This window comes from Pempheris klunzingeri, chromosome 5 (genome assembly GCF_042242105.1).
Source record: "Pempheris klunzingeri isolate RE-2024b chromosome 5, fPemKlu1.hap1, whole genome shotgun sequence".
NCBI classification, from domain to species: Eukaryota; Metazoa; Chordata; class Actinopteri; order Acropomatiformes; family Pempheridae; genus Pempheris; species Pempheris klunzingeri.
The window spans coordinates 10919089-10935056 of NC_092016.1; the positions used below are offsets into that span (position 1 = coordinate 10919089).

The 15968-nt window shown below is 42.1% G+C and overlaps 2 protein-coding genes across 2 annotated transcripts; both read left to right on the forward strand.

Annotated features, from left to right (window-relative positions):
- The first annotated feature begins 877 nt into the window (after positions 1-877).
- On the forward strand, positions 878-10951 carry myo5c (myosin VC). The gene is made up of 40 exons (XM_070831347.1): positions 878-970; positions 1305-1415; positions 1518-1689; positions 1798-1942; positions 2024-2180; positions 2386-2529; positions 2602-2683; positions 2839-2946; positions 3026-3132; positions 3228-3493; positions 3586-3667; positions 3765-3905; positions 4007-4129; positions 4253-4336; positions 4419-4550; positions 4684-4781; positions 4887-4973; positions 5065-5176; positions 5277-5488; positions 5585-5750; positions 5861-6007; positions 6154-6318; positions 6428-6521; positions 6608-6671; positions 6769-7043; positions 7167-7230; positions 7312-7392; positions 7477-7657; positions 7761-7854; positions 7959-8022; positions 8121-8289; positions 8373-8457; positions 8538-8636; positions 8769-8923; positions 9186-9275; positions 9383-9533; positions 9629-9914; positions 9994-10168; positions 10257-10337; positions 10445-10951. The coding sequence occupies exons 1-40, from the start codon at positions 944-946 to the stop codon at positions 10595-10597; spliced, it is 5229 nt and encodes a 1742-aa protein (XP_070687448.1). The 5' UTR covers positions 878-943; the 3' UTR covers positions 10598-10951.
- A 535-nt stretch (positions 10952-11486) lies between these two features.
- gnb5a (guanine nucleotide binding protein (G protein), beta 5a) lies at positions 11487-15869 on the forward strand. The gene is made up of 11 exons (XM_070831348.1): positions 11487-11678; positions 12255-12391; positions 12477-12518; positions 13133-13209; positions 13311-13443; positions 13799-13942; positions 14052-14143; positions 14373-14421; positions 14504-14600; positions 14745-14911; positions 15016-15869. Exons 1-11 carry the CDS (start codon positions 11543-11545, stop codon positions 15025-15027), a joined length of 1086 nt encoding a protein of 361 aa, XP_070687449.1. The 5' UTR covers positions 11487-11542; the 3' UTR covers positions 15028-15869.
- Positions 15870-15968: the final 99 nt, after the last annotated feature.

Genomic DNA, 15968 nt, shown 5'->3' on the forward strand with positions numbered 1-15968 from the left:
AACTACAGTGTTATGTTCACATGCAGTGAGCTGACTGAGGTCTGAATCCGGTTTCTTTTGTTGTCACAATCCTTGATCAAACGAGCACACCCACTCTGTCAAGCCGCTGTCACAAGACGGGAGGGCGGAGTCATCCAGTCAAAGTCCGCAGCAGGTGAGCGCCAAGTCAACCAGGAAGACACGAGACCAACCTGGGGCATGACCGACCGGGCTTTCACAATAAAAGCACCAGATTTGTAACTTTGAGGAGGGTGAGCTAAGTGGTCTCCCAAACTTAAGGCTGGTGACCACCCATGTCTACTCAGCACAGGTTAACAGCCTGAATAACGAGATGTTGAATCAAATAATTTCCCTCTCAGATTAACTTTGAGGATTTATTGAGAAAGACAGTGAGATTATCCAGTGTTTCACGAGAAAAAGAGCAAAGATCTGAGAAAAGTGTCACAGAAATGTATTTTCTGTGACACTTTTCTCACTCCTTTACTTTTCCTATCCTTCTTATCTCGAGACTCCAGGCTTTAGAAACCAGCATCAACAATGTTAAAATGTATATAAGCATCAGCAAAGCCTCAGAGTCAAGTCAGCGAGGCACAAGCCAGTCTGAGTCAGATCAGAAAACCAGTTTAACATAAAAGTGATAACATTAGTAATATTACATGACAAAAGTACAAACTGAAGCTCAAATTAATCTGTCAGACAGGCACTTGGGCAAAAATTTAAAGTAGTGATACATTGATTTAGAAGATAGATTTTTAATCCTGTTACTAATATTTTGAAAATTATAGCCGGAAACGTGCTGTAATTGTGTGAACATTGACTTTGATGATTGCGTGTGGTTGTGAGGGGCAGGGAAGAAACTCGGTGGTAACCTGACGAGTTTAGTGTTACTACAGGAGATAAACAATTATACCGGCAGGAAAAGTTAAAACAATAATGCATCAACATGGCTTTGTTGGAACTGTACACCGAGGTAAGACAAAAGCTCCCTGCTGTTAGTACAATAAAGATAATTGTACCCTAATGTCGTTTTACAGAGACATATGGAAACTTTGGCGGGGCTCAGGTAAGTTGCAGGGATGTACAGGAGGAAGCATCCAAAGGAATTTAAAGTCTAAATGTCCAATTGTTTACTCTTAATCAACTCTTTAAATGTTCATCTTTATGATTTGGGATTAAATTAACAATTTAGGTTTATGCGATGAATGCTCACACAGAATAGCTTTACAGTTGCAGCTTTATGTGCTTTAATAATTCTGTGCTAAGAATTGATGAATTGTTAACTTGTCACCATTGAAATCCTGTAGTACAACAGAGTGTGGATACCAGATGCAGAACATGTGTGGAAATCAGCCGAGATCATGAGAGACTTCCACTTTGGGGATGATGTTCTTGAATTGCTTCTTGAAGATGGCACAGTAAGTAAAATGTGACTAACAAAACCTCCACGTGCAACTGCAGAGAATTTATGATGGTGAGAAGCAGCAGGTGACCTTTTTATATAACCTGCCACTGCACAGGAGAGCTGTTACCCTGTTGACCCTTCAAAACCACAACTCCCTCCTCTTCGCAACCCGGACATCTTGGTGGGGGAGAACGACCTCACCGCTCTCAGCTACCTGCACGAACCTGCGGTCCTGCATAATCTCAAAGTGCGATTTGTGGAGTCCAGAATCATCTATACCTACTGTGGTACAGCTGAAACAAACCTTTACCTGTCTAACTATATCAAAGCACCAAGGTGTAGTCTGTAGTCCGTCTGTGCTCTCGGCTCAGCCTGTGCTGTTTCCTCATTTCCAGGTATTATACTGGTGGCTGTAAATCCGTACAAACAGCTTCATATCTATGGAGATGCAGTCATTCATGCCTACTCAGGTCAGAACATGGGAAACATGGACCCTCATATATTTGCAGTGGCAGAGGAGGCTTACAAACAGATGGCCAGGTAAATAAAAGCAGAAATTATCACATAAAGTAGAATATACAGTCTAGTTATAACAGTGCACATACTCCTTTTGTTTCTCAGAAACCACAAGAACCAGTCCATCATTGTCAGCGGTGAATCTGGAGCCGGTAAAACGGTGTCCGCTCGATACGCTATGAGGTACTTTGCTGTTGTAAGCAAATCGGGAAGTAAGACTCGAGTTGAAGACAAAGTCCTGGCGTCCAATCCAATAACAGAGGTATGATTTCACCGGACCTTGAGCTCACAAAGCAACTGTCGCTATTCTCTCCACTCATCTGGCAAAATGGTCGATGTTTCAGTGCAGCGACAACGTTAAACCAATCAGCTGTCACTTTTATGCACCCAATGCTTTATTTAAGACAGCTTGTGTCCTTGTGATAATTTAAAAAGAGACCTGACGTCCTGAAATGATTTTCTCTCAGGCAATAGGAAATGCAAAGACCACCAGGAATGACAACAGCAGTCGTTTTGGGAAATACACAGAGATCAGCTTTGACAGGAGGTACCGGATCATCGGGGCAAACATGAGGACCTACCTCTTAGAGAAATCCAGAGTCGTTTTTCAGGTAGTGTGTGAGATGAGGATATCTGTGTTTGTTGTAACTGATCCATAATAACGATGCTCTTGTTTCATTCAGGCAGACAACGAGCGAAACTATCACATATTCTACCAGATGTGTTCCTGTGCTCACCTGCCAGAGTTCAAGAATCTGAGACTGTGTGAGTGTTTGTTCTCAGGGTTTATTGAGACGGAGCAACTGCTGTTTAATCTGATTCACATAGAGCAAACATCTAAATCGTACAGTCAAACACATCTTTATTGTGGGATTATTTTATCATAAGTGTACCTAATTACGTATTCCTTTCATTGGTAGTGAGTGCGGATAAGTTCCGATACACCAGCATGGGCGGTCAGGTCACTATTGAAGGTGTAGATGACGAGAAAGACATGGAGGAGACTCAGCGGACCTTCTCGCTACTGGGTAAAAACCGCTTCAGCTGTCTGACTGAAACTTGCTTTTAGTGTGTTAAACGTATACGTCCCTCTCTCTGCCTGTTCAGGGTTGAAGGAGGACTTCCAGTCAGATGTGTTCAAAATTTTGGCAGCTGTTCTGCATTTGGGAAATGTGGAGATCAGAAACCCTGGAGGTGACAAATCATCGGTTCCTGTGAGTCTCAACTCTCCAAGCTTAAAACTATTTTTTTGTTTCATTTTAAAACATGAACCTGCTACAAATCAAAACTTGATTCGCATGTCCTCCAGCCCAGTGACCCACACCTGGAAATCTTCTGTGAGTTGTTGGGTGTGAGCGCAGAGGGGCTGATGCGTTGGCTGTGCCACCGGAGGATCGTTCTGGTGGCTGAGACGGTGGTGAAGCCGGTGCCAAAGAAGCGGGCAATAAATGCTAGAGATGCTTTAGCCAAGCAGATCTATGCCCATGTGTTTGACTGCATCATTAACAGGATAAACACAGCACTACAGGTTCCTGGAAAGCAACACGCCTTCATAGGTGTTCTGGACATTTATGGGTAACGCAGATAAAACACTTTCAAGGCTGCTTGATAGTTCCTGTCTCTTTAACTGCCATTTTTGATGTGATCTCAATGTCGTTTCTCCTCAGCTTTGAAACGTTTGACATCAACAGCTTTGAGCAGTTTTGTATCAACTATGCAAATGAAAAGCTTCAGCAGCAGTTCAACTTGGTATGCATCCCCATCCTCCCACATCATTACAAAACACTGCAGGCACTCCTTTATCAGCTCAGAGGGTTATTCTTGTGTCCTTCTTGTTTTCAATCAGCACGTGTTCAAGCTGGAGCAAGAGGAGTACATGAAAGAGGACATCCCATGGACGCTAATAGATTTCTATGACAATCAGCCGGTCATTGACCTGATTGAAGCGAAAATGGGGATCCTTGACTTGCTTGATGAAGAATGTTTGGTAACTGGATTGATGTGATGTGAATTTTTACAATTAGCATTTGTTTTTATGCTTCTTGTGCCTCCTCTACAGAACATACAGTATGTCTTTTTACGTTCCAGTTTCCTCAGGGCACTGATCAAAGCTGGCTGCAAAAGCTATTCAACTACCTAGATGCCAATCCTCTATTTGAGAAGCCGAGGTTATCAAATGAGGCATTTGTGATTCAACACTTTGCAGACAAGGTGCAGTCTGGTGACCCGTAGAACCTCCATAGTGTAGCACCAACATTACTCTTACCTTTACTGACTATTAATGCTTCTGGATCCCTGGCAGATTATTTAAACTATGTTTTTTTCCATGAACAGGTGGAATATCAATGTAAAGGTTTTCTTGAAAAGAACAGAGACACTCTCTATGAAGAATTGGTTGACGTCATGAGAGTCAGTAAGGTATTCAAAGGCACTATTTTATTTTTGTGCCTGTATCATTAAAGCCAACCAATCCAACTAATTTTAACACATTTCTCTTCAGTTTCCCTTTCTGGCCAACTTTTTCCAAGAGGAGGAGCGAAGCTCTGTGAACAGTAGAGGCATCAAAGTGAGGCCTGCTAGGCCTGGAGTGAAACCAGCCAACAAACAGCTGAGAGCCTCCGTGGGAGATAAGGTGAAAATGTTTGCTCACTGCAGATTGAACTCCTTCATTGAAGTTTCTATAATGGTCTGTGTTTACCAACGTGTATAGAATAAAACTGAGTTTGTATTTTTATCCCTTGAATGAACTTTGTGGTTGAATGTAGTTCTGCAGCTCCCTCTCTTTGCTGATGGAGACACTGAATGCTACCACCCCTCACTATGTGCGCTGCATTAAGCCAAACGATGAAAAGCTCCCCTTTGAGTGAGTACCGATGAAACTGTTTGACATTACCCACTCTGTGTTCCCCTGAATCATTTGCACATGTTTGTGTAGCTGGTTTACATGAGGGTTTGTTTGTTTTTTGAGATATGACTCCAGGAGGGTGGTGCAGCAGCTGCGAGCCTGTGGAGTCCTTGAAACTATCCGCATCAGTGCGCAGAGTTATCCGTCCCGGTGATTCTCTATTACTCAGTTCTATATTACACAAATTGCAATGTTGTCATCTCCATATGCTCATTTTGGCTAACATGTTTTGTGTTTGTAGGTGGACGTATATCGAGTTTTACAGCCGATACAGTATCCTTATGGCTCATCAGGAGATAAACCTCAATGACAAAAAGCAGACCTGCAAGAATGTGCTGCAGAGGCTGATTCAGGTTAGCCGCCTCTTTTGCTGCCCTTAAATGCAACATTGTCATGCATTTTCGTTGCACTGCATGTTTGTGCATCACTTTGACGTCATGGTTCGACCTCTAGGACCCCAACCAGTACAAGTTTGGTCGGACAAAGATCTTCTTCCGAGCTGGTCAGGTAGCTTATCTGGAGAAGTTGCGTCTAGACCGACTGAGAGGAGCCTGCGTGACCATCCAGAAACACGTCCGCGGGTGGAGCCAGAGGAGGAAGTACCTGCGCACGAGAGAGGCAGCGATCATCCTCCAACAGTACATCCGCGGAAAGAAGACAATACGGTTAGCGCAGTCCTCCTCCACTTTTGTTGTTCTGCATCCACTGTTGTATCAGGATTCTGACTCGCCGTCCTACCTGTTTTGTTTGTAAACTTGCAGTAAACCAGTCAGTGCTGCAAAACTGAAGCAGGGCTGGGCAGCACTGGTGATCCAGAGACACTGGAGAGGTTACCGCATGAGACAGATCTACCAGGTAGTCCGTCTGGCCTCCATCACCATCCAGGCCTTCACACGAGGTTGGATGGCCCGGAAACACTACAAGAAGGTCTGCAGCTGATAGTTAATCCACTGAACATTTGTGTCTGTTAGTATGATGAAAATACAAGGTGTTACCACCTGTGATGCATGCCCTGTTATCTTTTTGTTTATTCTCAGATGATGAAGGAGCACAAAGCCCTGGTTCTACAGAAGTATGCCAGAGCATGGCTGGCACGACGGCGATTTCAAACCATGCGTCGGCTGGTGCTCAACGTTCAGCTCTCCTACAGGGTGCAGCAGCTCAGAAAGAAGATTGAAGAGCAGGTCAGGATGTGTCCAGAATTACTTAAGCTGTGGCTTCTGTGCTTTGTTTTTATTGTGTTTTATGTCCCTGTAAAGCACTTTGAATTGCCTTGTGTCTGAATGGTGCTATAAAAATAAATTTACCTTGCCCTGCCGTCTCCTCGCAGAACAAGGAGAACCGTGGATTGGTGGAAAGACTGACAAGCTTGGCCACGGCCCACTCTCAGACCGTTGACAGGCTTCAGAGTCTGGAGGCACAGCTGGAAAAATCAACCAGCCAGAGGACATCTTTGGAGGCAAGAGAGAAGAAAGCGAAAGAGGATGCAAGTCTGGTCAGTCTCAAAGTTTGAAATTTAATATAGTGGTTTGTATCTTTGCCTTTACTTGCTCATGAAGCAGACTTTATGAGCCATTTACAAACACATTTTTTTCTCATTCCAGACAATTGTGCTGCTTCAAAAGGAAAAGGATGCACTAAATCTTGAAAAGCTGAACTTGGAGAAAAAGTTCGAAGCTGCCGCCAAAGAGGTCAAAGGTAAAACGAGTCAACATTCCTACAGTGTATGTGCTACTTCTTTTGCAATTTGTGACAAATTTGTGACCGGTTTTACACTTTTGCAGAGAGCTTTGATCAAATAAAAAGGAATCTCCAGGAGGATAAAGAAAATGAAGCAAGGCTGAGAAAGTAAGTAATGAAAATGTGACTCAAATATTTCAGCCTAAGGAACTTTTGGCTGAACTTGTTCAATTAATTTAGTAGTTGATGAGATGATTCTTGGCAGAATTGCAGAGAACAATGCTGAGATCCAGAGACAGGACCATGAGAGGGAGGTGGAAATCCTGAAAGAGGAGATAAAGAGACTGAAAGAAGAGAGAGTCGCCCTGCAGAGAGCGATAGAGGAAGGGTGCCAGGTCAACTGTGACCTGCAGGAACAGGTCATCCAGCTCACCAAACACGTCAAGGTCATTCCCGAGCTGCGCAGAGATCTCAACAACGTGCAAAATCAGAGAGATAACATGGACCGAAAGATGAAGCAACAGTCGGAACAAGCAAGAGGTTCTTCTACTCATTTTCCTTCAGTTATGAAAATGATACTCACGCTCAAATAAAGAGTAGTGTCAGTTATTAGTAGTAGTTTGGTAGTATTTTTGCTGATGATCCCTAATTATTTCTCTGCAGCTAAAATGAAGGATATTACGAGACAGCTTCTTGGTGGTGTTGTTGAAGAGGAGGTGCTTTTGGGGTAATTCAAATATTTCTCTCTGTGACATAGCTGTTCTGTATCTCATTCAGACATTTAATCCCACTCATTGTTTCTGAGAAGGCTAACTCCAGACGACTCTGAGAAGATTTATGAAGTTGAAGATTTGCTGGCAGCCTTCGATGGCCTGCAGAAAGCTACAAGGTCTGTTTTTACTGACAGCTACAGACGTCCTCTTTTTTACTTGTGTGACAAATCATGTCTGACACGTTCCACATTCAATGGCAGGATACTGGAAAATCACCAGAGGGAGCAGAAGGAAAGCTATGAGACCCAAGTGGAGGGCCTGACACTGAAAATGGACCACCTTCAAAATGAGAGCAGCAAATTGCAAAACCTGTTCCAAGAGAAAAGTAATGTACACGAGAATATTCGCCAAGAAGTGTCCAGGCTTAACAGTGAGAACTCAGTGCGTTATGGCATTTTTTTAATTCCATATTTCACCTGTTGGGACACATGAGGTGCAGAACACACCATGATTTATGCTTTCTCTTATTCGATGTAATCTACAGGTTATACCAGAGCTTAAACTACAGATTTCAGAGCTGCAGAGACAAAAGCACGAATTGGAGGCCCATGCAGAGGAGCAGAGCAGAGAGTTGGCAGGTATATTTGAGTATTTCTTTTTTAATTGTTTCACTATGAAGCTCTTTTCCGGATTTGTACTTTACTTCTTCTTTTCTTTATTTTCCATCTGTATCATTTTAAAGAAAAAACTGAGGAGATCACTAACGTTCTGCAGAGGAAGATTAAAGAAGAGAGCTCACAACGCAGGTAAAGTACTCTAAGACTCTTGACTCAAATCGCCAGTTTCTTGATTAAAGAAGTGATGGTGGTTTCTTGAGCCGTTCTGATTTTTGGTGCTGTTTTAGGCACTTTGAGGAGAAAGCTGAGGAGCTGGAGGAGTTGAAGAGGGAGCTTCACAGCCGAGTAGAGGAGGTGGAAGAGGAAAATGATCACTTTAAGCGGCAGCAGCTGATGGAGAGCGAGGCCAAGAACAAACTGCGACAGGAGACTTCACGGTTGACTGCTGAGAATATGGTGGGTGTGTGGATGAACGGAGTGTGTGAATGCATGCCCTGTGTCTGCGTGAGAGTCAGTAACAAATTCTACTTTGCTTTCAGGACCTTGAAGAGCAGCTCGACCAGAAAGACAGATTAATAAAAAAACTCCTGAGTCAAATAAAGAGCCTTGAAACATCACAGAAAGGTAGCACTGGCGCTTGTACATGTGCATTGTAAAATAAAACCAACTCCTCCATGTTCATCACGTTAATGTTTCTCACACAGCGAAGCAAACGTCTGCGCCTGCCATTCCCAAAGACTACCTTGGCATGTTGGAGTACAAGAGAGAGGATGAATCCAGACTCATTCAAAACATCATTCTGGGTATTTTTTTATCAGTTTTATTTCTATTAGTCTGATATTGTCACATTTAAACCATTAATTCTGTAAGTTTGTCTGCCTTCCTCTACAAATATTGGAATTAATTAGATCAAACTTACTACATTCTGCTCACAGACCTGAAGACCAGAGGGGTGGCGGTCAGTATGATCCCCATTCTGCCAGCGTACATCCTCTTCATGTGTATCCGCCATGCTGACTACCTGAACGATGAAGCCAAACTTAAGTCTTTTATGAACGCAACCATCGGTGCTGTCAAAAAGGTCATCATGGTGAGGTTGAATCTCAGTCTAACAGCCTTTATCTCTACTGTTGAGCCGCTAAATAAATAACAGGTATAATCCAAAAACTATTATTCACACGCACATCAAAGATTAGCTTGCTAGTGTGTTGGCAGCAGTTTAGTTTCCTCTAATTACTTCACCAAATGATATCTATGATCTGAAAAAGATAAACTGTCACGTCTCTGAATATAACTGAGTTGCTGGAAACAAATGTAAGCAAAATGCAGCTGATGTTGTTTTTTTGTTTCAGAGTCACCCCAAAGATTTGGAGTTGTTGTCATTCTGGCTGTCAAACACGTATCAGCTGCTTAACTGTCTGAAGCAGTACAGTGGGGAGGAGGTCTGGATTTACTGTGTTTACCATGTTTGCTCTGTCATGGTTTTTGTCCATCAGGTGTCAGACATGTTTTGACATTTTCTTGTTTTGCTTTGCTTTGTCGCCAAAAGGAGTTTATGAAACAAAGTACTTCTCGCCAGAAAAAGAACTGCTTGCAGAATTTTGATTTGTCAGAGCACAGACAGATTCTCAGCGACCTGGCCATCCACATCTACCATCAGTTTATCACGATCATGGAAAAAACCCTTGCTCCTGCAATTGGTATTTTAACTTCATCATTGTAGCATGCAGATTTTGACTGTGGTCAGCATTTATAAGCAACCTAAAATGTGCTGCTTTACTCCCTCGTCCAACAGTACCCGGTATGTTGGAGCACGAGAGCTTACAGGGGATTTCTAGCATGAAACCGACCGGCTTCAGGAAGCGTACAAACAGCATCTACGAGGACTCAGAGACACACACCATCTCCTCCATCATTCAGCAGCTCAGTGTCTTCCTCTCCACCATGAGCCAGCATGGCATGGAGCAGGGCCTCGTCAAACAGGTCGTCAAGCAACTGTTCTTCCTGGTCGGCGCGACCACGCTCAACAACATCATGCTCCGCAAAGACATGTGTTCCTGCAGGAAAGGAATGCAAATTAGGTCTGTGGCTGTTTTTATGAGCGCAAAGGAGTATTTGTTTGGAGACTAAAAGTAGCTCATGGCGTCTCTGTGTGTTTAGGTGCAACATCAGTTACCTGGAGGAATGGCTGAAGGAGAAGGAGCTGCAAAGCTCTAATGCTATCGACACTTTGAGGCCGTTGTCTCAGGCCGCCTGGCTGCTGCAAGTCAACAAGTCCACTGATGACGACGCCAAGGAGATCGCTGAAAAATGCACTGAACTCAACCCCGTTCAGGTACTTCATTCATGGAGTATTTGGTTTTTTTATATTAAAAATCCAGCTTCACTCTGATATGAAGCATAACTCACACTCGCATTTATAGATTGTCAAGATTTTGAACTCCTACACACCCATTGATGATTTTGAGAAAAGAGTGACGTCCTCATTTGTCCGTAAAGTTCAGGTGAGCTCTGTTGTTCATTTAAAATACAGAGCTATATCATGAAATACTTCTACACCTGCTATACTTGCGCTTCCCTAAATATACCAATGTGCTCCAATGTGTTGCAGTCATTACTACAAGACCGCGAAGGGTCCACACAGCTGATGCTGGACTCAGACTACCGTTTCCAGGTCACGTTTCCTTTCTGTCCGTCGTCGCAGGCCCTGGAGCAGCTGCAGGTCCCGAGCAGCCTTCATCTGGATTTCCTAACCAGGATCTGATCTTTCACTCCTCATCACTGATTCATACTCCAGTGGCCTATAGCTGTTTTTTTATTGTATATATAAATATTTACACCACTTTTAATGAACAATTTACACCGTCTATTTAAAATTCAGGGCTGTTGAAATAAAGCTCAAGCACAGAACTCACAGAAACTTCAGCCTCCCCAACATGAGGATTTGCTGTTTTTCTCTGTTTTATATCACTGTGGTGAATGTCATTAGGGTTTATTTGGGCTGTTGGTCAAAATAGTCTAACAGCCCTAAATTTTATTCCTGATGATCAAACATCACATTATTTAAATGCTGTTTCAGAGCCTTCCTTGTGCTGCTAGGAATAAAAATTCTAGATGGGGAAAAAATGAGTGATTTCTTGTTGTGTGGTGTCTAAAAATACTGAGAAATGAGCCAAGCAAATATCCACCATGTATGTTTTATTTTACAGTAACTGGAGAATGTAAATTTCCACCAGGTTTTTTAAAAAAAAGGACATGACCTCAGTGTTAAAATGCAAAAGTGGAATCAATAAATCTCAACAGTATTTTTAATCACTCACTCAAAACAGATTATTATTTAAATCTGTATTATATTTCTCATATACTTGTATCAACACCTATTCAATATGATACTCTCTGTGAACAATATTTGCTTCCAGTGAAATAAATCGGTTTAATGTTTTAAAATGCTGCATTCATATGCTGCATTTTTGCATTACAGACAAACAGCCTTGCGTTTAAATGCATTATTTAGCCGTAGAGTAGCGAGGCCGTGTCCTGTGTGGAGCAGCAGCATCACCAGTATGCAGGATCCTCCTCCTCCTCCTCTTCCTCCTCCTCTGGAAACTGGAGGAGCATCTTCTCCCTCTGACGTCATGACAGCAGCATCAGCTGTTAGCTCCGCTTTAAGCCTTTTCGCTGCCGATCGCTGCCTGCACAAAGGAAATATATGAGATCCCCTCTAATCCCTGAAATGGCGACACAGGAGGTACAGCTGAATGAGACTCTGGCCCATCTTAAAACGGAATCGGAGACGCTCAAGTCGAAGCTGGAGGAGGAAAGAGCGAAGCTGCACGATGTCGAGCGTAAGTGCTGAAAATGGAGAGGCCTTGAATCAGCTCTGCGTTTTACTGTGTGACCGGACAAACAACCGCAAATGTCCCAATGTAGATGAATCTGGATGCGTTTCAGCGAGACGCCAGATGTTGCTAATTTTGCAGGAAGGTGTATTTGTGTATTTGATCTGGATTGTTGACCTGATGTTACCTCAGATTTGACAGGCGACTTCAGCAGGGTGTTTGTTTGCCTCCCCATTTTACATCCCAGCGCCTCCATCCGAATCTCTCACATGAAGAGATTTCATCCAATCACCTCCCAGCAACATGGCAATATTAGAGATGTTAAATTTAAAAAAAAAATGGGGAGAAAAGCTGATTTGTGTTAGGTGTGTTACAAGATGCTCACGTGAGCTAATGGACATGGCAGATAAATCAAAATTTAATTCAATAGATTCCTCCATTTAATGCAGACCTACTGTTTAATCCTTATTGCTGCTGGAAATATTAATCGGGCGTATACAGTGGAGGGTTTAATGTAATGTACATCTTCTCTCCCTCTCTCCCTCTCTCTCTCTCCCTCTCTCTCCCTTTCTCTGTGTGCAGTTCATCAGGTGGCAGAGAAGGTGGAGGGCCTCGGTCAGTTCGTGATGAAGACCCGGAGAACTCTGAAGGGACATGGCAACAAAGTTCTGTGTATGGACTGGTGTAAGGACAAGAGGAGGATCGTCAGCTCCTCACAGGTCTCGCTCTCTGTTTCTCCTCCTCCTGTCTTTCTGCTGGAGAAATGTGTTTCATTTTGTGCTAATTTCTAATCTCTTGATGCAGGATGGGAAAGTGATTGTATGGGATGCTTTCACCACCAACAAGGTAACTCCTCTTTTTCAATATACATGTATTTCATCACAGAATGGCAACCATTTTGGAAACAGGCAGAGATTCTTTACATTTTAGCCATTTTCTCATCCTCCTATGAGCCTGTTACTAAGGAAGTTTTCAGATCCTGTTATTAAGTAAAATACTAATACCACACCTTAACAATACTCTATTACAAGTAAAGGTTCTGCATTGAAAATGCCACTCAGAGCTCTATACTTCTTTGTCCAAACAATTTGGACAATTTAGTAGAACAAATTACCATTTTAGAGGAAAATCCTCTGCTGAGTGACTAATGGAAAATTTCACTTTCCCCAATATCATGTGGAAAATCTAATCTATGAGGTATAATAGACGGCGATAGAGCAGAATATCCAAAGTGTGCTATGATGATACAAAAGATGTTATGTCCCCTTTTTGTGAATGTTATTAGACCTGAAGATTGTCTAAAAATGTCTTTTAAAAAGCCGGTTTGGTCTGGTATTTGGACAAACTGTAACACCACTAATATCTAAAAGCCTAAAGCTTTCTGTTCTGCTCTAATTATGCCTAATGAATTTGATTCATCTCACTGTCCCGGTGCGGCTTTGTCTTTTGATGTTCATTAGGAGCATGCTGTGACAATGCCATGCACCTGGGTGATGGCCTGTGCCTACGCCCCCTCAGGCTGTGCTGTAGCTTGTGGGTGAGTGTCTTACTACCCATTATGATCCCACAGTGGTGCGAGAGCTGTCCGGTTTGGTCTGCATTATTTTTTTTGTAAACTGGGGTCATTTTCTGTCACAGGGGGCTGGATAACAAATGCTCAGTGTATCCTCTGTCTCTGGACAAGAATGAGAACTTGGCTGCCAAGAAGAAGTCTGTGGCCATGCACACAAACTACCTGTCTGCCTGTAGCTTCACCAACTCAGATATGCAGGTGAGACGATTCACCGTGAGCTCAAAACAGTAGAACAGTAGTTTATAGAGGTAGTAGTCATGTGATGCATGCTTTTCTGCTACTTTACCGACAGTTCGGGCTCCTCCAAACACGGCTGCTTTTCTATTCATCACTATTTCTCTCTCATTATTAATCAGAAATCACAGCCTGCAGTGAAAAGAGCTTCCCCTCTTTGTTAATAATTCACAGCAGGCAGACGCTCCTGGTTTGATATCCTGGTCACATGATGCCTCACACAGCAAAGACAATCCATTTATAGCCGCACGTTAGCCCATTTTTACTGAACTTCAAAACAGCTGTAATTCTTCCTCCTCCTCATCTGCTTGTGTTAAAGATCCTGACATCCAGCGGGGATGGAACATGTGCATTATGGGATGTTGAGAGCGGGCAGCTGTTGCAGAGTTTCCATGGACACGCAGCAGACGTGCTCTGTCTGGACCTGGCCCCCTCCGAGACTGGAAACACGTTTGTCTCAGGGGTGAGGACACCTCCTCCTGCTCTGCTTTCACTACAGCTCACCACTATTCGTACTTCACTGAATTTTTCCAAATGTTTTCTCTGAGCTGCATTTTTCCGTATTATTGCAGGGCTGTGATAAGAAGGCCAATGTGTGGGACATGCGTTCAGGACAGTGTATTCAGTCCTTTGAAACTCATGAGTCAGACATAAATAGTGTGCGGTAAGTGATTCTCTCCAAACAGCTCTGGGAATTTTGAGCTCTGATATAAATAAAGCAAATAGCATATCTTTATTTATCATTCAGTGACAAAAATACTAATATTTTAAATCCTTTCATATTAGTCTGATTGTCGTCGTGTTGTTGTTTGTACAAAATGAGATAATTCAGGGGAACATTTAAGAGAAGTAATTTGTTCATAATTGTGGCTGTCTGTTCCTTTTTTAAATAGATACTATCCCAGTGGAGATGCATTTGCATCTGGCTCAGATGATGCTACAGTAAGTAATTGGATATTTACCACACCAAGAGCAATTGAAAACATGTTGAAAAGCCTGACACACACACTGACCTTTGTTACAGTGCCGCCTGTATGACTTAAGGGCAGACAGAGAAGTCGCTATTTATTCCAAAGAGAGCATCATATTTGGGGTCTCCAGTGTTGATTTCTCTCTTAGTGGTAAGAAATGTACACTTTGTCATATCAGAATTATTCTTGTTATACAACAAAAGCAGCAGTTAATGACCAATCAGAGTTTAAGATTATTTATTTTGTATAGTAAGAGTTGGGATTTCGAAAACATAATTTTTTTTCATCTTTAAGGACGGCTACTGTTTGGCGGCTACAACGACTACACCATAAATGTTTGGGATGTTCTCAAAGGAACACGGGTCTCTATTCTGTTTGGACATGAGAACCGTGTCAGTACACTGCGAGTGTCCCCAGACGGGACGGCCTTCTGCACAGGTTCTTGGGACCACACTCTTCGGGTACGAGATGTCCGTTATTATTGTCTGATCTGACAACTTTGTATTTTTAAAACACCTTTCTGATGACGTCTTGTAATGTCTGCTGTTTCTTTTTTTTTTTCCAGATCTGGGCTTAAGGATGAAGACAGAGCAGATTCACCATTAAACAAACCTACTGAAGACACACCGATGTTTCTGTTTGCTAGAGTACAATCACAGACATAGATTCTCAGTTTTGGTTGTACATAGGGCATATCAATAGCATTGTATATACTCCAGTCTCATGGTCAGGGTAGATTGACAGATTTCAGAGAATAATTAAACCAACAGGCACGCTTGTATTACAGTATGAAAGAAAATTGCACTGAAGTACTTATGGTTACAACTTAAGATTTAAAATGTATATTGCAGAAAACAATATTGGTAGTGACTAGCATCAGTCTAAGATAGAAGTGACACAATAAAGTGATGTATTGTATGTGCCCACAAAAAGGACATTACTTATTTATTTGTTTTCTTTGCACAAATAGTATTGATGGAATGCAATTTTTGAAGAAAATGGGATGTAAGGACCAAAACGCATTAGCAAGAGATGATATGATATATTATGATATGAAGGAACACTGGCATAAAATATTATGAATAAAAGTACACATTTGTGGTTTATTAAAGTTGGAAATAGACAGCAAATTTGTGTATTTTCAATCCCACTCTCTGTGTGCCCGACAAACCAATATTACTCTATTATAACGAAAGCACATTTTCAGGTAAACTTAAAATACATATTGTAGATTTTCCATCCCCATAAAACATGGTTTACCTCTCATCTCTGTGCACATTCAGTCATTGCAGACACCCTGAACCTGTGGTCCCCCACTAGATATCTAAATACTAATATATAAAAACATGTTTAAATTCCTAGAATGTACTCCTTTTCATGCAGTGGTCCAATGGCTGTAATTTCATATTTACTGTAATTATTTTGTTGTAGTTTAGTGTACAGTTATACAAGGGACTGTTTATCAAAGTATTATAAACATAATAAACGGAGTTTTGAATATCATCACTTTCTCATAAT

Coding starts and splice junctions, on each gene's coding strand:
- myo5c (XM_070831347.1), top strand. CDS start 944: ATGGCTTTGTTGGAACTGTACACCGAG. Junction 1,943..2,023: donor GCTTACAAACAGATGGCCAG/GTAAATAAAAGC, acceptor TTTGTTTCTCAG/AAACCACAAGAACCAGTCCA. Junction 9,534..9,628: donor AACCCTTGCTCCTGCAATTG/GTATTTTAACTT, acceptor CTCGTCCAACAG/TACCCGGTATGTTGGAGCAC.
- gnb5a (XM_070831348.1), top strand. CDS start 11,543: ATGAGATCCCCTCTAATCCCTGAAATGGCGACACAGGAGGTACAGCTG. Junction 12,392..12,476: donor GGATCGTCAGCTCCTCACAG/GTCTCGCTCTCT, acceptor CTCTTGATGCAG/GATGGGAAAGTGATTGTATG. Junction 13,444..13,798: donor TCACCAACTCAGATATGCAG/GTGAGACGATTC, acceptor CTTGTGTTAAAG/ATCCTGACATCCAGCGGGGA.